Source organism: Melanostigma gelatinosum (genome assembly GCF_949748355.1).
Source record: "Melanostigma gelatinosum genome assembly, chromosome: 20".
NCBI lineage: Eukaryota > Metazoa > Chordata > Actinopteri > Perciformes > Zoarcidae > Melanostigma > Melanostigma gelatinosum.
Genome location: NC_136653.1, coordinates 10,389,786 through 10,415,084, shown reverse-complemented (window position 1 = coordinate 10,415,084; position 25,299 = coordinate 10,389,786). Strand labels below are relative to the sequence as shown.

The 25,299-nt window shown below is 41.8% G+C and overlaps 1 protein-coding gene across 1 annotated transcript in view; it reads right to left on the bottom strand.

The window, feature by feature from the left end:
* ctnnd2a (catenin (cadherin-associated protein), delta 2a) overlaps positions 1-25,299 on the bottom strand; it is a gene marked incomplete at both ends in the record, with an annotated part of 184,528 nt that overhangs the window by 132,021 nt on the left and 27,208 nt on the right. Inside the window, one exon of the mRNA XM_079292530.1 lies at positions 14,976-15,088. Coding sequence (XP_079148656.1) covers positions 14,976-15,088 — 113 coding nt within the window. The remainder of the gene's footprint in view (positions 1-14,975; positions 15,089-25,299) is intronic.

Below are 25,299 nucleotides of genomic sequence, written 5' to 3'. Positions count from 1 at the left end.
ACAGCACAGTGGCTGTAAGAACTGTATTTCTGCAACAAAAATGCATTTTCAAATATTTACAGCTGGAGACGAGCAGGAGAGAGAGCATGTATTAAAATGATATGTGATGTCAACCCCCAATGAGCATACTCACACACCACTGTATTACAGGTAGAAGCAATTATTAGACAAACAGCATGAGATAAACACAGATTACAGAGGCCCAAGATGAAAACACACACAGCAATCATAATTTGCCAATCGTGTTGCCGGCTCACAGTGAGAGACAGTTTGGCCTCACCCAGTGGGGAGTCACTGATGATTGATTCTACATCTGGCACCGGCTCTAACTGAGGTCTGAACAGTGTGCATTCAATCATCAGAACATTTGGAAAACTCGTCGTTTACAAAGTGGAATGTGCGCTCGGATCATATATTCCAATGTTTCACTGTAAATCTTCTGTTGTATTGTGACCTAAGATTTCAAGCTTTCAAAAGGAACAAGTGGGTTTGACATATCATTTTCATGAAGCGATGGAACGCCTTCATAACGTTTTCAGCTTCTTTTAGCGATTTCACACTTTTCTCCTCCGATTTACATCCACCCGAATCTGTTGCTTCAGCTGGCTTGAAGGAGATCACGTCCTGTGTATGTGTGCACATGTGGTTGCCCGAGTCATATTTCATTGAAACAACGAGCTAAATCACCCCTCTGTATCTTGTGCACGAAATAAATTGTAATCTCCTGCAGCCCGTCAGTGACTGTGAAACTCAAACACATATGTCAATATGACACAGTAACACACAGGCTCACACTCAAGGGCAGTTGTGTGATGTCATGGGTGGCTGGGACATCGCAGAGCTTAGGGCACTGAAGCAGTCGACGGTCTAAATCACTCATTCCCTGGAGGATAATCTAACCAATGATTTAGTAGGAGTCACCGAGTCACTCTCAGCAGCTTCCACTCCAGTGGAGGGATATATGAGTGTGTGTGTGTGTGTGTGTGTGTGTGTGTCTGTGTACAGTATTCGTGTGAGCATGCAAGGAGGGGAGAGGTTATTCCCCTTACACTCGCTCTCTCTTTGAGGCCCCCATGAGACCAATTAGCAATACTCGATACGCGATTCACACACACACACACACACACACACTTGTAATCTTACACCACATAGGAACTGTCGCTGCTTCACTGTGTGATCACATAATGGCTCAACATGAGCTTCATACTTTGAATATTCACAATTCAGGAGAAACCACTTGAAGAGCGGCATAGTTTTTATTAAAACACACACACACACACACAAGCACACACAGGGAAGATCACGTGACTTAACTCAAATTAAGCGCAATATTCAACGTCTCAGATCAGAGAACGGGGGCAAATGTTAGCTGAGAAAACGGTTGATGACACTAATGCTGTGTAAACTTGTAATAGGTCAGCGCGATGAACACACAAATATACAAGAAGCTTCTTTATTTTTGCCTCTTGCCCAGTTTATTTCATCGGAACAGACACTGATCTTGTTACAGAGCACAGGGAGCTTTGTGTCGTCCATGTTCAGTACTAAGCTCGATCTGCGAGTTTACTCTGGTCACTTAGCACAACTCTGCATGCCAATGTTGTTGCAAGAATTCATCTTCGGGATGATTTATTCAGTCAATATGGCATTTGTTGGATTTTAAAGAGGCTGTAAGTGGACACATTGTACTCCTCACAATAGCAAGCTCCTGGGGTGCATTTAATCTTCTTTGTTTAACATTTCCCATTCAACCCATTCCCACATAGTCATGTACTTCTTGCTGGACCCATCACTCATCTGTTTCACAGTCCTCTACTACTGTAATTAATGATGTGTTTCATTGATTGATGGAATGATGTGATGTGACAGTGGGGACCCTGGAGCTGAGGTTTTAATTAACTGGTAGGAGAGGAGCTGGCTGGTCTGGCTATCACAATATATCACTATGTCTGGTCCGCAACACACACACACACACACACACACACACACACACCTACACACAAAGGCCATCTGGCTAACAGGGTGCAGCTAACTTGTGTGTGATTTTCATGTCTCTTTTTTTCCTGCTCGCATTTTAAAGTTGTTGATTCTCCGCATGATGCAGGCTGTTTGTAATGGGTGCCAAATGTGTAAAAGTCAACATTTGCTAACATCTTGAAAAAACAGAGGCACAAAAAAGATGTTGTGATTCAGTGACCGGGTAAAATGGGAAGCTTGTATGGGAAAGTATGTCAGTGTGTAGGTTATTTCTTGGCAATTTCCAATTCTTTCATTTCCATTTCCTCAGATCTTATCCGAAAAAACACAGACAGAAAAACACAGAAAGCATGTCCTTGCATTGATTTTACTCTCATTCCTTAATCCAATCAAATTTTTTAAAATAATGTCCATTAAATGTGAGAGCAGAGAAGAATATTTCCTTCATGCACGACAAAATTGAAGCAGCTAACACGCCTTCAGCTTGCCCATCAGTTATTGGATTCCAGCAAATCCGTGTTTTTACTGTTTTGATGTGTGATGTTTCATTTAAGGCAACCATTTTATTTGTAGTCTACAGCTCACTTTCTGAGTGACCACACTCATGGATAACAGTGTCTCATAATAAATGACACCTGTACACTGTCCGTTTTATTCTTCAGAATTAATTTTTTTGAAATTGCTAGAATTGTTACTATTTCATGATTTGCTCTATTTGATGCAATCCACTGTGTGTATTTATTATTCCGAGCTTTGTTTTGAACAAGACATATCACTGTAACGAGTTCTCGTGAGCTCGAATGAAGAACCCTTCATGTTCATCTCCGTTCATCATGACACTTTGGCCATCCACCATAAAAACCTTAGGGCATTCCTGCAATAGGAAGGAAGGAAAGAAAAAGGAAAAACAAAGTTTGACATTTTCACTGCATCTCCACCTATAAAGCTGACCATCATTTTACACTACAGACACTTTCTTTGCTCTCTGTTTTATATTTGATTCATCTCATCTAGAGAGGACAGCACAGCAACGGCCTTTTGTTGTGTGTGGAAAACAGCCAGGAGAGGTACCTGAGGGCTGGAACCTCAGAGCAGATGCCAACATCAGTATGTTGAAGACAACAAAAAGTAAGATAAGAAAAAGAAAAAAAGAAAACATGATACAATAAAACCGGAATAAGCCAATTCAGACATACATTACGCTGGAATAATGACAGTTGTCTTGTGTGTGATTATTTAAACCACTTCTCCAGTGTGACGTGTGTTAATGCTTCAGTTTATGAAGCCATGTATCATGAGTAAGTCTCGTAGCGCTGGAGATAAAAACACAAAAAGGAGACAGGACAAGGAAAAAAAAAAGATATAACAATGTCACATGACTCAACAAATGTCCACTGTTCTTACATGTGAATATCTACACTAAAAAGTGGTTTGAAATACATTCAGGGTTAATATGGTTAACAATGTACATTCACATGAGATTCCACACTTACACTCTTTGCATCACTCATATACAAGTTGAAATACAAACAATCTCCACAGGAATTCATCTGGATTATGTGAGTTTTAAATCATCGAGTGACTCTCACCACGCAGGATACCGACTGACTCATTGGGTTACAGATGCAAACAAAAATCGATTTGGGAGCATCCAGAGCAGGTGATAAAAGTCACAATGAAAAGTGGAATCACAGCATCCGATTATGGCTCTTGGGACTCTGCCTCCACATCCAACACCCTGGCCCATAGGAAATGAACTTGCAAGCTTTACTGTGTTAATCTAAATTCTCGATGAAGTCTTTGTGGGAATATGATACTCTGTGCAGCACAGCACAGTGCAGTGCATGCACTACTTTCTGTTTCAATGATTGAATCCAATCAATCACTGGTCTTTCTGTTTGCCTTCGAACTGCTGAAGGCTTTGGTATTCACGTAGTCAGAGGTAACGATGCACAATAAAGGTTTGGAAACTGAAGAGACAGTTTGTCTTTTTTTGGTCGATCTTTGTCCTCTTCACACTGTTGGTAATGACAAAGTGTTGGTGTGGCTCACAAAGTTTAAGTGAGGAACATGGGCTCGTGAAAAGAAGAGGCCAAGCACAGATGTGTGCAAGCAGATAAGACACCAAAACAACCTGTCCCTGGTGCACACACACACACATAAACACACACACCCTATCAACCACATAGCCTCCACTGTAAAATCATCTTCTCAAACTGCTCCAGGCATTGATTCCTTTAGCCTCAGGGTATGATGCCTCGAGAGGACAACCTCCCCTGCATTCGCTCTCTCTTACTTGCCCTCTTAGTCTCTCTGTCTCTCTCCTACACACACACACACACACAGCTTTCTGAGGCCCTCTAGCACCCACTCGTTTGAGGACGTCAGTAAGAGGACAAGAACTTGAAAGCAGCCATGTTTAAAAGCCCTGCATGTTAATTTCTATGCGCACACTCTTCATTACTGCCTGTGCTTCCAGCTTGTCCTTTAACCCTAAATATTCTTTGAGAAATATCTCTGCTTGCTTACATCAACTCTTCATCTCTTACCTCAATCTCTCACCTATCCTCTTCTTTATTCTCACCCATTCTTCTTTATTCGCTTCAATCTTCTTCCCTCACATCTGCTATTATGTCCTTTCTTTCTCTCCCCTTCCTCTCTCTGTCTCGCCAAGTCTCTAGAGATCACCATCGACAACATCACCTGATCTAAAGATATCCAGTGGATGTAAACGAGACGGTTGGTTGAGCCTACTTGAACAAAAAGCTGCATTTATCTTTGTCAGTGGAGTATCAAACATCTCATGTCCTGTTCCCTTCATTCCCTTTAGCCAACACATCCAGGTGTCCTTTTTCTATGTTTCTATGTTGGCAGAGTGAAGTCATGTATAATTACTAAAAATATATCAAATCCCAAGATTTCTCTTGCCCACAAAATCTCCATAAAGGATAGAAATGGGTAAGTAGAAATATACTACATTGGAATGCTTAAACTTTCAGATGACGTTATACTTTGTCAATCCCAGAAGAGGCATACTGTTGAGTATATCGCCACACATTCATTGCATTGTCATTTTTTGTAATGCATCTCCGCAGTGATCACTGTTGTTTTTTTTATCATAACTGTTATGAATTACAGTTTGCGTTTTTTGAAACCGGTTTTCTTAAACCCTGTTAAATGGAAACCTTTTCTCACACTGTCACCACACACACTCAAACACAGAAAAAGTTCAGGGTAACTTCACCGCAAAGTGGAGCCCCTTCGGCACCGATCAGGCAAAAACACATCGGCATTGGAGATGAGGAGTAGCAATGAAAAAACACATTGTTTGTTGGACTAACAAGGCACCAATGAACACATTAACAAATCAAATCGGTAACATACAGTGCCTTGCATAAGTATTCACCCCCCTTGGATGTTTCATCCTTTTGTTGCTTTTATACATGAAATCATGGTCAATATAATTTGGCTTTTTTGACAAGAATTTGCAAAAAAAAACCCTCTTTAATATCAAAGTGAAAACTGATTTTTACAAAATAATGTAAATTTATTCTAAATATATAAAGTAAAGTAAATATTGCATAAGTATTCACCCCCTTCAGGTCAGTATTTAGTAAATGCACCTTTGGCTGCAATCACAGCACTGAGTGTGTGTGGATGTGTCTCACTCAGGCTGGCACATCTGGACACTAAGATGTTTCTCTATTATTCTTATAAACAGCTCAAGCTCTGTCAGGTTGCTCAGGGATCGGGCGTGAAGAGCTCTTCTCAAGTCCAGCCACAGATCCTGGATTGGATTGAGGTCTGGGCTTTGACTTGGCTACTCCAGAACATTCACCTTGTGGTCTTTGAACCATTCTGTGGAGCTTTTGCTGTATGCTTGGGGTCGTTGTCTTGCTGGAGAATAAATCTTCTCCCAAGTCGTAGTTCTCTTGCAGACTGAGTCAGATTATCCTCCAGGATTTGGGGATATCTTTCTGTATTCATGTCCCCCTCTACCTTCACAAGCCTTCCAGGGCCTGCTGCTGAGAAGCATCCCCAGAGCATGATGCTGCCACCACCATGCTTCACGGTGGACATGGTGCGTTTGTGGTGATGTGCAGTGTTTGGTGTTCACCAAACATCGCGTCTAGTCTGATGGCCAAAAAGCTAAATTTTTGTCTCATCAGACCAAAGAACCTTCTTCCAGTTGACATTGGAGTCTCAAACATGCCTTTCTACAGTGTCTTTCTCTTTGCCACTCTCCCTTACAGCTTTGACTGGTGAAGAACCCGGGCAACAGTTGCTGTATCTACAGTCTCTCCCATCTGAGTCACTGAAGCTTTGAACTCCTTCAGAGTGGTCCTAGGTGTCTTGGTGTTCTCCCTCATCAGTCATCTTCTTGCCCGGTCACTCAGTTTGTGAGGACATCCAGCTCTAGGAGATTTAAACAAGTGCCATACTCCTTCCATGTCTGAATGATGGACTGAACTGAACTCTGTGGGATGTCCAGTGAGTTGGAAATCTTTTTGTAGCCATCTCCTGACTTGTACTTTTCAATGATCTTTTCACTGAGTTGCTTGGAGTGTTCTTTTGTCTTCATGGTGCAATTGTAGCAGGAAAACTGAAACCAGAGACTGGACCTCCCAGACAGGTGTGTTTATACTAAATGTACTTGACACACATCAACTGCACTCAGGTGATCTCCATCTCACTACTTGTGACACTGCTGGCATCAAATAGCTGGACTTCTGTTGAATTAGGTCAGTCACTTTAAAGGGGGTGAATACTTATGCAAACACTTATTTTACACGATATATTTTTCATTAATTGACATTAGTTTGTAAAAATCTGTTTTCACTTTGACATGAAAGAAGCTTTTTTTTTGCAAATTCTTGACAAAAAAGCCAAATTATACTGACCATGATTTCATGTATAAAAGCAACAAAAGGGGAAAACATCCAAGGGGGGTGAATACTTATGCAAGGCACTGTATGTATTGCCTTGTTTTGAACTGTAATTTACGGCGCTCCCCTGCGGGCAAATCATTGTAATGTAGAAAATGCCAAATGCAGCAGCAAGATGCATCATATTCCTACATTTTGTAGTGATCAGAGCTGTCTGATGAAGAGCTGATGGATGAGTGACAAACCCACCACACACTACAACATATTATCATGGGGTAATATTATGGCTATTCCAGTAAAAAAAAAAAAGAAGAAAAATAGTGTTCAAATAGCCATCAGGTGTCCTATTATATAAGCTCTGGGGAGACATTACCTTGCACAGCATTTGTTAATAAGCTCATTTCTCGTCTGTCTCTCTGTGCTTCTCGCCCGCTTTTCTCTGTTCCATCTCCACAACTTGCTTTTTGGAATCAGTGTCTTTCTTGCTCTTCCTTTTTTTTCTATATCTCTCTGTCTGTGTTTTGTGTCAGTGTTTCTCTCTCAGTTTATTTCTGTCACACTCTCACTGTTTCTCTCTCTCTCTCTGGCTCTCTGGCATCATTTGGTTGGTTCTTATCTATTCTCACCACGATCTGGTGTTGGGGGAAGATAAGCATGCATTTGCATGTTTAATGAACCAAACACCCCCGATTCCCCTCAGGATGAGGACGCACACATACACACGGGTGCACAGATACACACATGCACATGCATGCACACACTGCTGCTGTTGGCCCTCAAGGCTGTCACGGGCAAACATGGATACCCAGGGAAGCTAGACAGAGGCCACAATGTAATCGTAGCACCCCATTTGTTTTCACATTTTGGCAGATTGTTTCTCGACGCTGAATGTTTAGAAGAGGCAGGGCAGCCACTGTTCTGGCTTCTGTTCAAGAGATCAGACTCTGACTGACTGGACAAACAAGATTTAAGCTCTGAGTATACTTGGCATACATTTGCTGTACTTAGGTGTCCCTGAGCAACAATCAATGCCTAAATCCCTGCCCTTCAGTGTTGATCTTTAGTGGACTCTGACCTTTGACTTCTATGTTGAGGATGCTGAGATAAAGGGGCATTTTTTTTTCAATTGGCAACATCAAATATCCAAATGCTATCAAAGAAGGAAACGCAAAGCCAAAAGGTAGGGTTTCTCCATATAAATTCTTCACAAAATGTGAAAAGTCACGATGTAATTTAGGAGCAAAGACAGATAGATAGAGGGAGAAATGAAACAACACGGGGAGAGGCAGACAGAAAGATAGACAGTGGGGACGACAGCGGCGTGAGAGATGTCGCCACCTGCCACCATTTTTCTCCTCGCCCCTTGGAAATGCATCATCAGTCATTAAGGGGGAGCATAACTCGCGGTATCATCATCACTCACACAGACACACACACACACACACACACACATACACAGTGCCAAACACAAGGTATAATGCAGCGGCCTATAATTTGAGTTATCTCGATGCAGCATTTTGCTGAGCTTATAACACCGCCTGCAGCTAATGGTGTGATGGATCCCTCTATTATCACCCAACGCAGGAGACGAGAGTGGGGCATAGTGAGATAAAGGAATGTAATTGGATAGTATTTTAGCCGTGGCAAAAACAGGAGGGTGGTCAGGGACAGAAAGAGAACCTGTAAAAATAATACCTGCATGATGAAGTCAAAAAGCTGTTCGCATGTGATGGACTTTTCCAATATATTAAATCCAACATGACACTGAAATCGCCTATGTGTGTAACATGTGTCTGTAAAAAATAATTTTAAACTAATGTGATGCAAGAATGTAGTGAAAGAGTGATTGGAATATACTGGGTTCATAAAGTGAAGCATGATAAAATGTTAAAAGACACTTTAATTCAAACCACACTTTAATTTAGTTATGCAAAGAAGCCAACTTTGACTACAGAACAAACATTGAATAGAAAATGCAAAAAAAACCGAATGAAGCAATGCTTAGCAATCAACGCTCTGTGCGTGGCAATGCCATTTCTATGAAATTTGATCCAGCAGTTAATGTTTGCCACAGGATCATTCATAATAACCTTTCATGGTCACATAGGTTGCAATATATTGACTTATGAATTTACATAATTTGCTATTTTTCGCCCAGCATTTCTCTCTGGCTGCATTAGCATCAACAGTATTGCTTTTTGCTGTAGTAACTTGTTTCATGTTCTTCATAGTTAGTTATCCATTGTGACGACCTGTTCCTCTTTATGTGAGGTAGAAGACTCAAATGACGTGCAAAATGCCTTCAACACTGCTCAGACTACAAATGGAAAATCTTGACCCATTGCCAACAGATAGAAGTTCAGAAAGCTGATAACCACCACTGCGATACTCTTTATCCCTGATTGGATTTTTAGGTTTTATAAAGCCAGCTAATGCAAAGCAATCCCTGCTAAACATCAGAATATTACTATTGTTACTGCGAGTATGTTATTCTGAAGTTAGCATTTAGCGGTGCCTGAGTACAGCCGCACATGGGTGAAGATGAAAACGTAAATAGCAGAATGGAAGGGAGAGAAGAACATAAGAGAGAATGAAAAAGGAGTTAGAGCAAGTTAGAAAGAAAAAAAAGCTGAATGTAATGCCAGACAAGCAGAGGACTTTTTCTAAATGTTTCTGGCACTCTCCATGTGTCTGCGGTCTATTTGCTGCTGTGATCAACTCTTGGGTGCAGGGGGAGGAAATGTGCGGGTATGTTCACACACGCGGCATAAAGACTGGCACTGGTCCCTGCTGGTGTGGAACTAAATGTCACAGCTTGATTAGAATAAATAGTCCTATACGGGCTCTGGGACAGGGCACCAACGCACAGCAGGGCAAGCATGTGTGCGTGGTGACTCATTGATTTTGTTCTACCGCTCTCTCTCTCTCTATCTCTCTCATAGAGACTGCGCACGCACACACATACTTGGACACTCAGGCCTTACCTTTCTCTGACCTACCCGAGGGGTCTTTGGGCAGATGTGAACGTCTGAACAGCACAAACAGAAAGCCGTTACTGGCCTCAGGACATGAACTTTACACCTCACTCTCCCTCCCTTCCTCCCTTTCACTCCCTCTCTCTTTCACTCACACTCACACACACTTTTGTCTCAGAACCTGTATCTCTGTGTATCTGTTCAACATGCTAACTTGGCGTTAAAGGTAGGTACACGCTAGTTCTGCAGCATATACAACATGACATGCAAACAGCTGAATAAAAACACACGCACCACCAATGTCCCTGTATCCAGCATTAGCTTTGTTCCAACAGGTGTGTCTATGAATACATGTGTGTGGTGCGGGTGCCCTTGTTTATGCACATGCATGCAGACATTTGGGGTTCATAATGGGGCCGCAGTCCGCCATAGCCTGCTGCATATATTCATTTCAGCGCGAGTGCAGAAATATGAATATTAGTGAACTTTTATGAAGGGATTTTGTTCTCTTTCTTTCCCTCTGCAATGCAATTATCCATTGCATAAACCATCAACAGCAGCATCAATATCAGTGACGCCTGAAGCAAGGATCTGTCTGTTTACAAAATAGACGTAATCCACATGCTTCCACCCGTGAGCGTCCTAAATACATGACAGCGGGATACATGACTGACATGGCCAAAGGGAATGTCTGGTTAACAAAGCTAGCACAGAGTGATTATCTCTCTCACTCTCTCTCTCTCTCTCTCTCTCTCTCTCTCTCTCACACACACCTACCTATACACGTACTACATATAGTTGCTCCAATTGATTCTGTACTGCAAATACGTGAATACACAGAGACAGCTCAGTCTGTTAGCACAGTGATAATACAGTGAAGTAAAATGACATTTGTAAAACACGATGATGAAAACTAGAGAGGATAGTGAGATCGATTATGTAGAGCAAGAGAAAGAACGTGAGAGACAAGGAGACAATGGGAACATGAAAAGACACACAGAGAGACAGCGAGAGACAGAGAGAGAGAGAGAGAGAGAGAGAGAGAGAGAGAGAGAGAGAGAGAGAGAGAGAGGGGGGAAAATGAAAATGGAAAATAATAAACCAATGAACCTATTCAGTTTGCTGCCTCGGGGTAATGAAAGCTCTTTATTAGCCGTCTATCCCTTTCTCTGTCCCTTTCCTCCTATCTCTCTGTCTTTCTTTCTGTCTCTCTGTCGCTCGCTCTTTCTGCATTGCTTTCCCCGCCCCCGAGGATTGATCTACTCTCATCTTGCCACGAAACGCTAACAATTCCATTAAGCACAACAAAACACTCATTTAGAGGTCACATTTGTGTCGCTCGACTTCGCTTGTCATCTGCATACCAACTGAGGGGCTGCCTGCCTCGGCTTGGATTCCTATTATCTGACGTGACCTTTCTGCTTTAGAATAATTGGCGGATCATAATGGACTTGCTTCTCCCTTTTTCTTCAATGACATGGCTTTACAACAACTCTTTTTTCACTGTGCATTATTTGCACTAAAGCATAACTCATTGCTGTAACGTCTGCAATTCGTCATCTTTCATATCACATATAAATACTCCATAACAGTAGCCATAACGCATCAAGCCGGTAGTATATTTGCGAGCAGTCAGTGTAATATGACAACAGCATAAATACATGTATCCATAAGCTTGTAAGTGACATCATATATATATATATATTGCCTTGATAATCTACAGCATTGCCCCGAGTCATGATTAGTTTAGTAGCCATGCTGCAACATATTATTTCCTGAACAGTTCATCGAGCAGTGCTTTACTGCACCAATAATGTGTCCCAGACTGCCCAGCAAGGGCACGGCAAGGCAGAGGACGGCCGGACCTTTTAATGATCTGGATCTGTCGAGGAATTGCAGATTTACCTGCCTTACGTCTCAGTCAACACTGGTGAGGCACTCGTAAAACACGTTCTACAATCTGCTGAGCATTGTTCATGAAAAAAACAGACGCGCTATGAGCACCGAGAAGCCATCGCGAAGTTCAGAACAAAGGTTTCACTGCAATAGGTTGCACTGGAGTAGATGAGAGCAGCTACTGACGGTGGCTTTGTAAAACTGGAGCACATCAGTTTGAAAGTAATTCCAGTGATTCGGCCTTGTACAGTTCAGGTTTGGTTTGACACCATGATCAAAAGATTTACAACCCTAAAGATTGAACATCCTGTAGCTTTTGGAGTAACAATGTATGGAAAACTGCTATTGTCGCTGGACGTTTTGCACCATGCTTCTATGCTCCATATGTTGACTTCTCTGAGTTTTGACCAATATAGCTCCTCCTAATCCCGCTATGGTATACTGCATATACGGTAACAGGCAAGCGACGCATCACAATTAATTATTATAATCGCCTTCTTCTACACATGTAGTTACTTATCGTGGTGAAATTATCTCTATTTGCAGGGAAAGCTGACGCAACTACATTGCCATATCCTATTCTTAATCTTAGATCATTTGGCCCTGTATCGCTGTTTGTTTTGACGTATCTGTAATGGTGAATAATATATGAATGCTAATTAAACGACATCATCCATACATTCTGTGGTTCACCCCTCTAAAAGAGCACTGAAGGCTTGAGCTGCACAGACAGTCGGGCAGAAAAGACAGCAGGAGCAAATGTTTCCCACTGGCTGCCACTTACCACTAATGTTGGAAAAATGATAAATGAGTGCCGGCGTGGTGTTTGGAGTCGACGCGTTGGCGTGTGAATGTGTATGTGCTGGCCGCGTGTGTTTCCTTCCTGTAAAGTGTTGTGTCGCACGCCAACGGTTCACAGTGTGAACAGATGTTAGCCAGTAATGCCCTGGGTTTCTGCACCACAATCAGGCTTTTTTTTTTGAGGGTCCTCAGCTCTGACGAGGAGTCCGTGGAGATGCCTGAATCGCTTTATCGAGCGGAACACAACAAAGGACACGCAGGCTCGCAGCGGCTGCCAAGAACACGCAGACACAAACACGGCCCTCGCTGCAAGCATGTGCAATACAAACCGACAAACAGAGAGCATACAAAAACCCACACATAAACAATAAAAGCATGAAAGGGAAGACAAATGCACATCACACGTTTTAGTTGACACGCATTGACACATTTGAGAGCACACAGGGATGGATGTGGACTCAGTGGCATGTAGTGAGCTGTCGGCAGACAAAAGCTTAGCGAAGCCAATCCTCTATATCTGGTGTGATAATCGTAAGATGACGCAACCATGAGACAGCAGACTTGACAGCAAACAGGCTATTGCGGCACAGGCAGATGAACAAGCAGACATTCGCACAAGCATAAGGCAAATGCATCCAAACAGATGCACAAGTGCAGATGAAACCATGGTGAAGTGTTTCTCTCGACTTTTACGACATGCTGAGGACATGAAGACTTCAGATGATGTTGCCAGTAAGGAATATAACACAACATATTGCACATAACATGTAAGTGACAAGCCATATGTTGGGTTTAAGTGGAAGATAAAGCTCATCCAAGAGTTTAAAATGCGCTGACAAAATATTTAAGTAAGTCCAGACAAGCAATCTGGAGGACTCCATCGAGACAGAATCTCACGTCTTTGCTTTCTCAGCTGCATCATTTCAAAGTACTGACGGAGCTGTCCGACATCAAACATATTATATGTGAATTGGCTTGACATAGGGCTAATAAGGAAAACAAATCACAGAGTCAAGAGTAAAAAGAGGAGTGGAAGATGAACTGAAACCTTTGAATAATCAATGCAAATACATAAATATATGGAAGGCTGATTCAATCTGAATTGAACTTTTAAGTGTTATCTGTTTTTTTTGGAGCCAACTATTTTATCAAATAACAAATCCATCATAGTTTACATTTGACATGAGTAAGAACAGTCTCACATGATACTGAGGACTTGCCTAAGGATTACAAACACACGGCATAATCAAAGAAATCAAATATAAGCCAAAAATCGAATAAACAATATCGAGTTTACTGAACCACAGTATGGATTCGTAAAATATTTCTACGGGGATTTCACCAATATACTGTAAATGTTAAAGACTCAGTGACTTTGTCTTTGATGTTGGTTTGGTGCTGGTTATTTGTAAATGACTGTCCTACAATAGAACTTCAACACAAGCACAGGAAGCAAACCTCTAAACTTTCAAAAAGTCTGATCTGAGACTCAGCTGGATCAAGTGTGAATGAACTGGGAAGGTTCAAAAGTGCCTTTTTTTCCAGCGTGCTCTGTTTCCCTGCTCCCCCCACTCAGGGTTGTGTACTTGAAATAAGATGCCTGAGGGAGTCAGAGGAATGCTGAATGTGTATGAACCTGACTCTTTGACATCACAGCAAAATTCATGCAAACACAAAAACACACACACACACACACGCATGCACACACAAAACTCCGCAAAATAACTTTCTTAAATAACTTTACTTTTAGTCAAGGAATTATATTTACAGGCATGTATCAAGGAGAATGTGAAGGGACAGTGATTTAGTGAGAGGAGAGGGGCCGATACTGAACTCAAGGTTTGAGATGTTAGCATAAAATTCAAAATTAGCATGCTAGTCGCGTTCATCTCCTCTCCTCCATCCACCCTTCCCTCATCTGTGCTCCCTCTTTCAATAAGAGCTCTCTTTCCCTAATCTGAAAATACATTTTGGCAACAGAAAGGTCAGACTTATAAATGGGGGACATAATTAAGTATTTTGAAGGCTTTCAGGGCTGTGGCTAACATGCTAATTAATGCTGTAATGTGCTTAAATGGGGTTCCAGGAAGAGTAATACTAAGGCTAGTCTCCGTGGCAAAGCAAAGTCTCTAAGAAGACTTTTTGAAAGCATGTACATGTGTGGGTGAACGTGTGCGTTATCACACCTTTGCCAAAGTTGCTGATGCTTGTGTCTATGTGTCTGTTATCTCGAGCCCACATTATGACCCCTGAAGTCCCACGTACAAACACAATATATCTTTTACCTGACAGTGTTTAAGGACACACCCATAAAGACATATCCTTTCCACACAATAATCAGCCAATCAGCCACACACAAAAGATGGGGACGTTGTGTGTTACTTCATAACCCCGCCCCACCCGACCACACGCACACAGAAAAGCAGGGCGTCCATGTTACCTGATGCTGCTCATGCTGCCCGCCTCTGATCCCAGCTTGCATCTCTCCAGCTGGGTGGCGACAATCTGACGCTCAGCCTCAAGTTCCCTGGTCAGGCGTTCAAACTGAAGCTCCTGAAGAGATGGAGGAAGACAAAGTGTGCGTTAGACAGAGCAAGAAAGGGAGTAACAGAGGAAGCTGAGGTTCTGCTGGGAAGCTCCTCGGTGTGAAAGTTTGGAACTGGTGCTAAAGGGCCTTCTGCCAGGAAATGAAGACACTGCCATTGCTTAATACTGTCTTTCTTTAACCTCTGATGCAAGTTCTCCTATCTTTACTTCAGAGACACCAAAACAAAAACAGAAAATGTCCCATTTGATTGGTCATTAATGGAAGCACTGGGGGTGTTAAAACTATTAAAAGCTCAATATCCTTTTTCAATGTATGATAAGTAACCTTTGAAAGCCACCCACCAGCCCTGGAAAGGTATTTCAATGTGAATCATAAGTTGCTTTGGGAGTGCAACCTGCTTGTCGTGGGAGAAGTGAAGTATTGTCAGCCGCAGATCACGGAAACAGCTTAAGGCTGGATGACGGCTATGCGACAGCTAAAAATGAAGTGTGATCATTAACATGAATGTGATTGACAGGTGAGAAAAGGCGTGAGGCAGAGTGACTGGTTGAAAGTGTTCTAAAAAACCTCTTTTACGCCCATCTGCTGTGAAGTGCGGGAGGGTTGTCAATTGGAGTAGTTGAAGCACTCCACCTGAAACTGGGTTAAAACATGTAAAGAAGATTTTTGTGGAATTCCTGCATGAGATGTGTTTCTTATTTCCATAGGAGTTGTTTTCCTGTTTGGGCCAACAAAGACATTTTCACATTTGAAAAGTGACACATTTTAAAAAAAGTAAATTACCGGTAGATTAGCTGAGGCTGAATTGTCTATACTTACCTAGCTGTTCTAGTATTTGCCTGACATACTTATTCATTATATAATATACAAATATTTTGTGAAAGCACCAATAGTCAACCCAAAATTATTGTTGCAATCACGATATCGATGTCTTTGGTCAGAAATCTTGTGATACTATGCAGTTAATCCTAACTGTATGGTGAGGGGAAAGAGTATTACAAACGTCAGATCACTGCAATACAACTCAACAGCATGCAGCCAATGCAAATTACTTTGCAAAGCAAATAATGGAATTCAACAGTTTACATCACAATGGTTGGCATTCAGGAAAATAATGTATCCTGCCATGATAACTTTTCAGAGTTTCAAAGTCCATTCTCATGGTTTTAGAAACTGTGGTGCGGTGTTTAGGCTTGTGATGCCTCCTAAACCTCATGGACATCTTATTCAAATGTGGACTTCATGGATACCTTCATGGATGAAGACACTTGTTGGGTTGTTCGTTGTTTTTTTTTCTGTCTGTCACTATTGAGCGCTGCTAGCTTTAAGGCTTCATGGATGGAAGATTACACCCGGAATGCATTACTCAACCCTTTTTGTGTGTGCCGATGCATTAGCTATTTAAGTGGCTTACTGACAGTTCCGTATCAGTCATCTAGCTGTGAGCCAGACAGATGAGATTTCAAACCAGCATTCACTGAGTGTAAGTACGTGCACGCACATGCGCGTGCGTGTTGCATTCAAGTTAATCACAGCCACATGGAAGCAGACCAATAGTGCAGTGAACTCCACCCCACTGAAGATAGTGGGCATGTCCGGCCGAGTGCATGCGTGTATGAGAGAGAGAGAGAGAGAGAGAGAGAGAGAGAGAGAGAGAGAGAGAGACACTGTGTGAGTGAGATGTAGAGAGTGTATGCTGGTTTGATTGGTTTTCTCAAAGCCATTTGAAGCTCTGAATGTGTTGATCCCCAGTCGCTATCTCGAGTCTCTAACCTCAATCCCCGCTCCTCCCCAACACTACAGAGCACAATGCAATGCATCTCCCTCTCTCTGCCTCACCCCTTTTTCACGCACACTTACAGCAACCACTTACTCATATGCACACACTTTCTTTCCACAAGTTTAGGTCCATGCTTTCTCCTTCTTCTCTCTTCCTCACACATACACACACACACACACACACACACATCCATTTAGGTGCCAAAAGCTCTGACACATACATATGTAGTACTAGCAGTAGTTTATTGATCTCACGGTAGGACATTCCGTTACCACAAACGGTATGGTCTATGACAACGTGCAAGTTCACATTGACTTTGATTTTCAAAGCACGGTGACGCTGGTTATTTCAGCAGGGTCTATTAAACCCCCTGGACCCGTAATTCTAAATTACAGCTTTGTTTGCCTCGCTTCAAAGACCCGCTCTGCTCCCGACAGCAGACTGCTTTGTCACCTTGTTTGCCACTGCTGCAACTGTTTTAAATCCTCAAGGTGTAAAGAAAAAAGAAAAAAGAAGAAAGAAAATCCCTGCACCTAAAGAACCATTATGCTAACTATTATTGCTGCTGCAATACCACAACAGTCAGCAACACTTGTTGAAATTGTGACGCTGTCATAATTACTACACTTAAGACATGTTTTAAGAACATGATTAGCGACTCAACATAACTTATTTTGTTGAATTAGGCTTTTCCCACAGCACACATCTGCCAGCTCCATAACATTTGACTCAGTAAAAGCTTACTCACTCTGGCGAATGAGTAAATTCAACCTGACACAAACATAAAATCTACAGATGGAAAGTAAATTATTATGTACTGCCGATGTAAGGAAATATTCAAACAGCATGCTGAGTTGAGTCCTTGTTTCAAGGTACTGACATAATGTAAATGTAACTGGAATGAAACAAGAAGGGGTGAATTATGGGAAATATTAAAAGACAGAAAGGTGTATCGTAAAAGTTCACGGGCCACACAGCTGCTAAAAGCGTTTTCGTGTCCTGCTAAAAGGAAGACAACAAAGCTGTGTCTTTGCTGGAGACAACTTGTCTTCTCTACCACACTTTAAAATGTTACCTGAATGTCATCGAACCACAGTCCAACAATGCTGATGCTGGAGCACGATATAATTAATGTGATCCCACCAACGTTTGAATCAAGGGATAGGATTTGTCACAGTAACTATTCTGATCGCTCTGCGTGTGTGTTTTATGAAAAAGCCTGCTGTCCTGCCAATTCCACAAGTTGTAACTTAATTGCTAAAAAATGTATTTTGTGTTTAGCGGTATATTTTACCTTGACGTGTGCATGGACCGCAGCTCAATAGATCCGAAACCAATGAGATGGGATGAGTTTCAGCTGTTGCTCCTTTTGCCTTGTGTGTGCGTTTCTATCAAAGTGTACAAGGTGTGGGATTCCACTAAGCCGTGCATGTGTCGTGCGCGTGTGTCACCGCCTCCCTCTCATGAATGAATAGGAGGCAGAAAGCAGCGCCCACAGTCAGCCACAGAGGTCTCTATGGCAACTGTAGAACCACATCCGGGGCACATTGGGGGCAATAAGACGGTATAAAAGTCAATCCCGCATGCATGTACAGTATGAAATAAAATGTATTGTATGTGGACTTATTGTACCTGCGACAAAATGCAGGATAACGTAGCAGTGGCCCATGTTTTAGAGCTTTAAATGGGATAAATGGCAGCCGTAGTTCTCTTTCCGTTTTAGCAAAATTCCCCACTTGCCACCATAAAGAGACTGTGTGCTGTCTGTGTGTGTCTAGAGATAAGGCCCAATCATTATAAAGTGGCCTATGGGCAGCCATTAACAGTGCTGTTTTTGGATGGGAGACAAAAGGCTATCAAATAGAGCTATGACCTTCGAGTTGAGAAGTAACTCTCTCTCGCTCCTTCATTCTCTCCCTCAATCAGCGAAGAGGAATGAAAACAACGGAGATGAGATGAGTGGGAAAGGAGAGTGTGAATGGGAGCTGGTAAAAAGGTCACCCTCCTCTCCTCCGTCACTGCCATGAATATTAAAATTCCCCGCACGGCAGCAATCACCCCCGGTCCACCTTTCTAAACTTGCAGCTGTGGTTCATGTAGCCTAGGTATGGTTCAAATTTAGCTGAGATTCATTTATCCCTCCTCTCCCTCCTGCCCGTCTCGTCTGTCACTTTAATGAGTGTGAAAAGTCAACCGCGAGTCAGGAGAGGAGCAGCAGGAGGGGGGGGGGGGGGGGGGGCAAGAACCGGAGGGGAGAAAAACAACGGAGTAGAGGGAGAAAGCAAGGAAGACAGATAGGAGACTGAGACTGAGACGTCTCTGTTGATGGCAGTCACATGAGAGGGTGGCCGAGGGAGTGACACCTGATCCACTCCCTGTGCGTGTGCATGTGTGCGCAAGAAAGAGAGAACAAGAAAAAAAGAAGAAAGGAAACAGACTCCCAGAATGGCCTGATCATGTTTGTGACTCCTTTCTTTCTCAAACAATGTGGGGATTGTATGTCTGCGACTGAACACTGGGTTGCTGTGACCTGCTACGGGGCATGCGTGCTTAAGTTCCTGGACTTCTATCTTCGGGAGAACAAACACCACATTGTGGACCTTTGAGTGAAGGCTGTTTTTTTGTGTGAAGTCTCCTGGATTAGGTTTTGCTCCAAGGCCAAACGTTTTATTAATTGAATGGTATTTTCGTAGGTTTGGACATCAGTTCTATTTGTTTACGATCACACTGTACTCGGTGAAGTGATTGCTGAGATTTGGGGAAAACAGCAACATTGCGGAAGAAACGCACGAAACTGAAAATATAATGAAAAAGGATGTAAACAAATTGAAAACAGCTCAGCCATGTTATTTACCACTTTATGTTGAGATGAAAGTGAAGCCAAGAGGAGGTACGGGCCGTTACAGGCTTAACTATTTTGGTAGTCACTTTGATCCAAGTTGTGACAAACTATAGGCATTATCCTAAGTAATCCTATAATAATAAGAGCTGATTTCAGATTATGCATTTTGGTAAATTAATAGGAATATGAGGAAAGAATGTAGAGTCAGTGTGGGGTCCTCATACAGAGAGAAGAACAGGAACACGTGTATGTGTGTGTTTGCGTGCAGTGCGCCTGCAATGGTTGTGCATCACCGTTCATGCGTGTGCATCTGCGTGTAGGTGTGTACACACAGGTGCTCTAGCCATCTGGCAAATGGTGGTACTAGACAAAGAAATATGACACAGCTCGTTCTGGCTTCAGTCCGCATCAACCCAGCTCATCAACACATATCGTTTTCAATAACACATGATTCATTGTTGTTGTACACCAGGGATACTAGTCCTTCCTATTGCTGTGACGACTCGCCTTTTCTGTGCAAGCGACCTTCTAATGAAATTGAATTAACATTAGCAGTAATACCTCAGGGCTGTTCTTTGGTGTGATTATGGGTATGGCAGTAATGCAATGGACAGCAGCACATCAGTCCTACTGATGATAACAGTAAGGGATGATGGTGCATGAACAACACAAACGCACAGAAACAACACACGCACACACGACTACGACTACCATCAATACCAATTTCAATAATAATACAAACAATAATAACAATAAAAGAGCCCATTATTTGGACAATGAATGCAATTTAGTCATTGACCTCACAACATGAAACTATCCCAGAACAACTACAGGCAAGCACAAACCAAGAATGCATTAAGACACTGCTCTCAGGGTCTCGTGTATCCTGGTCGGATAACTCACAGATGAGGGTGTGAAATAACCCAAATAAGAAAAGATTAAAGTTGAATTCTGTGGGATATTTCCAGTGATGTTGAACTTGGTCCAAAGTAAACAGAAAAAGAGGAGGCTGAGGAACTGAGAGCAGACAGTTAAACTGTTTAGGGTGCAATAGTGTTGTTTACTTGTACTGCAAATAAATATTTAACTCTATTTGCCTTAAAGATTTGTCAGATTGTTTCAAAACAGCCTAACCATAAAGTATTCATACCTAAATAACAAACACGTCATTTATCAGTTCACTTCAAAATAACTCATGTTAGTGTTCTTACTCGTGGCAATTCATTAAATCTGACATTTAAGGTTCTCTCTACGGGATTCAGATCATCAATATAGCAGCAAACAACTATTTGCAATGAAGAGATATAGTGGAGTTATTTCTACACTTTACTGTAATTTTCACAGTGAACGTCATCGGCAACGAGAGAAAATGTCTCGCAAAGACAATGGTCTTTGCGAAAAAGACTGATATAAAGACAGATACACTAAAGCTGCTCCACTGGCAAGTATTACTTTATGGATAAAGCGACATTACCCAAGTAAGAGTGTAGAAATGGCAGTAATACAAAGAAGAAAAGTGCTTTTCAAAGTCAAAGCTAAAAACACATACTCAGACACCTCTGAAGTCGTTTTGTAGTCAATACAGTGGCTTTGGTCTTTGTGTGCTGTTAAGGTCTGGGTTCTCTGGTTTCTCTTTGCAGAGCACGGAGTGGATGATGCACACAAATACTGACTTGGCCCAAATCATAGAGGAAATCCCTGTCAAGTCCGTTTTGGGCCAGATTTTGGCCTAATTGAATTGCGGCGCTTGTTAGAAGAACACATTTGACTGTACATGGAGCTATGTAAAGAGATCTTTTGTCGGGGATGGATGACTATCCTTCTTTCGTAACGGATGCTCATTTAAATGTCTGGTTGTCTGGTTTTTCTAAGAAAGCAGTTTTGGCAAAAGAAATTGTTTCAACCTCTACCTTTCCATTAGTAATATAAGGTATTTTTGAATATATATATATCATTGTTCCTGAGTTAAAATCATGTAAATGGGTTACATCTAACGTTTGAGGAATAAGAAAAAAAAATAGGACATCAGTATTAATCTAATTTCAAGGTTTTAAAGTGTTGTAAAATGGTGATTCATTCACTCTCAAAGGAGAACTTGTAACCTTTGCTCAAAGCGGTGTAGACAACTTCATAACCACCTTGCATGTTTTGCTCTGAGTTTGGAGTATTTTTAGTTCTACTCAAACTTTCAGTGTGAGTCCAAGTCCCGCTTCTGAGTTGTTTGATAAATATGAGCCCATGATTAAAATATCTCTGGTCCACCCAAACGAGGAACTCAGGAAAACAGCTTCAAAGACGGGCAAATCAAAGAGCCCCATCACTAAACAGTTGAAAATAAGGCATTCGCGAGGCTGGGTCCAGGCTAATGGCTTATTTTTTATAGATTAAACCTCTAAACCACTTGTGTACCACTAGTGACAGCCAGAAGAATCAGCTGTATCTGTTTGGATTTGGGATTCTAATGCTCCTTCAAAAAACTGCACAGACCTGAGACGTATGACTGCCAACAGCTGGGCCATAACAGTTTTATATGCATTATAAATATTCAACACACAAACACAGCTCTACTCTGACAGATCTCTCCTTGTTAAATTATTTAAGGGCTCAGTGGGCAAAATGAAATCATCTCACTCTTTGTCTCCAATTTCGCTCTCTCCCTCGCGCTTGTCACTCTTTCGCAATGTCTCCTCCTCGTTCCAGGACGTCTGTCTCTTTTTCTTTGTGTTTGTGTGTTTGGGCCCGTGTGCTGTAAATAGAAATCCCTGAGCAGAGACAATTGTTTTTTGGGGGATTTTAAACAGAAGGGGATGTCAGCCTGGTTAACGCATACATGCAGAAACACAGAGATACAACACCGCTCTCTCTGTGCTAATTATGGCCACAGCTTTGGTCTGCCAGAGTTACATACGACTCGAACAAAATGAGAGGGAGCACTGAAAATCACGCAAAGTTTGGAGACGGAATGACAGGCAAAAATGTACGATATTATTATTTATACAGATGCCAAAATCGTATTTTTGTGATTGTATTTTTTTTCTCTGATAAACAATCTTGCAGAGTACAGCCATGTTTGGCAATGTTCGAAAATATGAATGTACCTTTGAATTTTTTCATTACATAATTGGGGTTCAGTGTTTACACTTCGGCACGCGGACAGGAAGAGCCGAGGATTGAGCCGCAAACCTTGTGATTAAAAGATGACCCATTCTTCCATTCCAAAGCGCCGCCTATTCGATTAGCATATGATGCCACGAGTGGTGAGGCTGTAGACTGCATCCAATTGAATACACCTCTGCTCGCCCCTCCCTTTCCAAGAATGTTGGAGAACTACAGTGGCCTTCAGGTAACGTAAAAGGCTCTCTCATGGTCAGTGTTGGGTTTGTCCGTTCTGGTTCACTGTAGAAACATGGCGGCAATATTATATTGTATTTCTGCAAGTAAATCCCTTTGAACACTGGTCCATTAATGCACATGTGCAAAATATTGGCAACTCTTTGCTGACCTTCAAAGACTGTTTCACACTGCAACATTAAATCTTTTTTTTTGGCATTGTCTTAATGTGAGTGCACCTGTTGTTCTCTGGCCTTTTTAAAAGTCTGGTCCTTGCTGCCATGCTGTTTTGCAAGCACAGATAGAAATGGCCAACTCTGTAGGAGCGCAATCTAATTGGCAGTCCCCAGAAAAGTCGCCTTAGCAGCAGCCTTTGTTCATGTCATTTGGTTAAGCCTATTTCGCCGAGCTCTTGGACGCCTTTGTGTGTTCATTGGTGCGTGTTTGATTGAATGCCGGTGAAGTGCTACAGCGATTAACTCCTTCGTGATTAACTGTCAAGAGTAACAAATTTAGTTTTTGCAAGTGGAGTGCAAACTAATGTCTCTGCATACTGTGAGAAAGTTCTACTGTGTTTAACTTGTGATGAATTGTCTAATTAGCGTGAATTATATAAGCAAGGCAATTCACTATACTGTTCCCATTGTAAATACTCTCATCCTTTGCGTTTCCCTTTTCTCTCTTGTAAATGGCCAGTTCAATAATGCTCTGGTGGTACGGGATGTAATATTAAATAATATCTTCATTTACAGAGACGTTCGCTTCTATGGCTTTCCTTGGCTGCTACCAGCAGAACCATGTCTACTAAGGAGCCTCCCTTCTGTTGGTGTCAGATTGATGGTGTGGTAATAATACATTGATTAAAAAAAGATGAAGAAACCGCTCCTTTCATTTCCGTGACATATATTGAGACCACATTTATTCTTAGACGGAATAAATGTCACCAGTGTGAGAAGCACAAAACGTGCTCCATGTTTGTTTGTTTTTTCATTAGATGGACTATCACTATCTGACAGCCTGATGTACTGTGTGTGCAACTTGAGGAGACAGATCAATGTTTTTAAAAGATCAGTTTGTTTTTTTCTTTCTCTTTTAACTGTCAGTATCTTCTTTCCCAGTTCAAGCCAGGAAAAGACGATCAGAAGTCTGGCCCTGGATCCTGCTGTATTATAATGACCACACAACTGCTATCCCTGTAACACTAAGGAGACAGCATCCTCTTATGAGGTTTTAGAATTAGAGCTTAACCAGGAAATGTGAATGCTGCATTGATGTACGTTTGTGGGTGTTCTTCCTCAGTTTTTTCTTCTTTGTTTTTTAAACTCTGAATTGGAGTCAATTTTCAACCAACTCGGAAGTCATACTGCCAAAGTTAATTTATGAGGTTTGCAGCGACAAAATCCAGATCTATAAATAAGGGTCTTGGTTTAAAATAAGATAATGTCCAATGAGTTAACTCTGTTATATATCTAGATATTAATGTGAATTGAATTAATATGTTAGGGTATATCGCAAAAGTCATATAAATGCACAGTTTTCAAATGATTGTATTGTAGATGTGGACAACAGAAAGGATAGTTGACAAGGATTAATGTCAAGACAGCGTGGAGGCTGGGAATCTAGAATATAGCCCAGAGGTTGTCAGTTTTAATTCTTCTGGTTTAGAAAGTGTATCAAATCACTTCTCGGTCTTTTAATCTGGCCTAACTAGGTCTAAAACATTCGATAAGCCACCGTGTGAGTGAGGGTGTGTGTCTGTGTGTGTGTCTGTGCATGTTCTCATGCACGTGCACGTGTACGTGTTGGCTGTTGGCTCCATGACAGCGAAGAAGACAGCATGATTGGGTTCACACTCGGTGAGTATGGGTTCAGGCACAGACAAAATGTCACTTGGAAAATGTCACTGCCTAAATGCCATTGCAGCTCTGTGTGTGTGTGTGTGTGTGTGTGTGTGTGTGTGTGTGTGTGTACAAACTTGTCCGGTTGGCAGCATCTCCTTGTCTGACAATGTAGCGATGTACAAACAGTTAAGTGTTTTCCAAATTCGCTGATGAATCTGCAGTGTTGTGGATATTGGCAGACACAACATCTGGCTTCAATTGACATCTCGTTGAGCTCATGTACTGCACATTCTGGCATGCATTTTAAATAAATACCCAGAAATGCTTGTTTATTTGATGTCCAGCTTTTATGTAAGCGTTTCAATATGAGAATTGTGTTGCAGGCTGCAGAACATGTTATTTGGAACATTTTGAGTTGTAGAA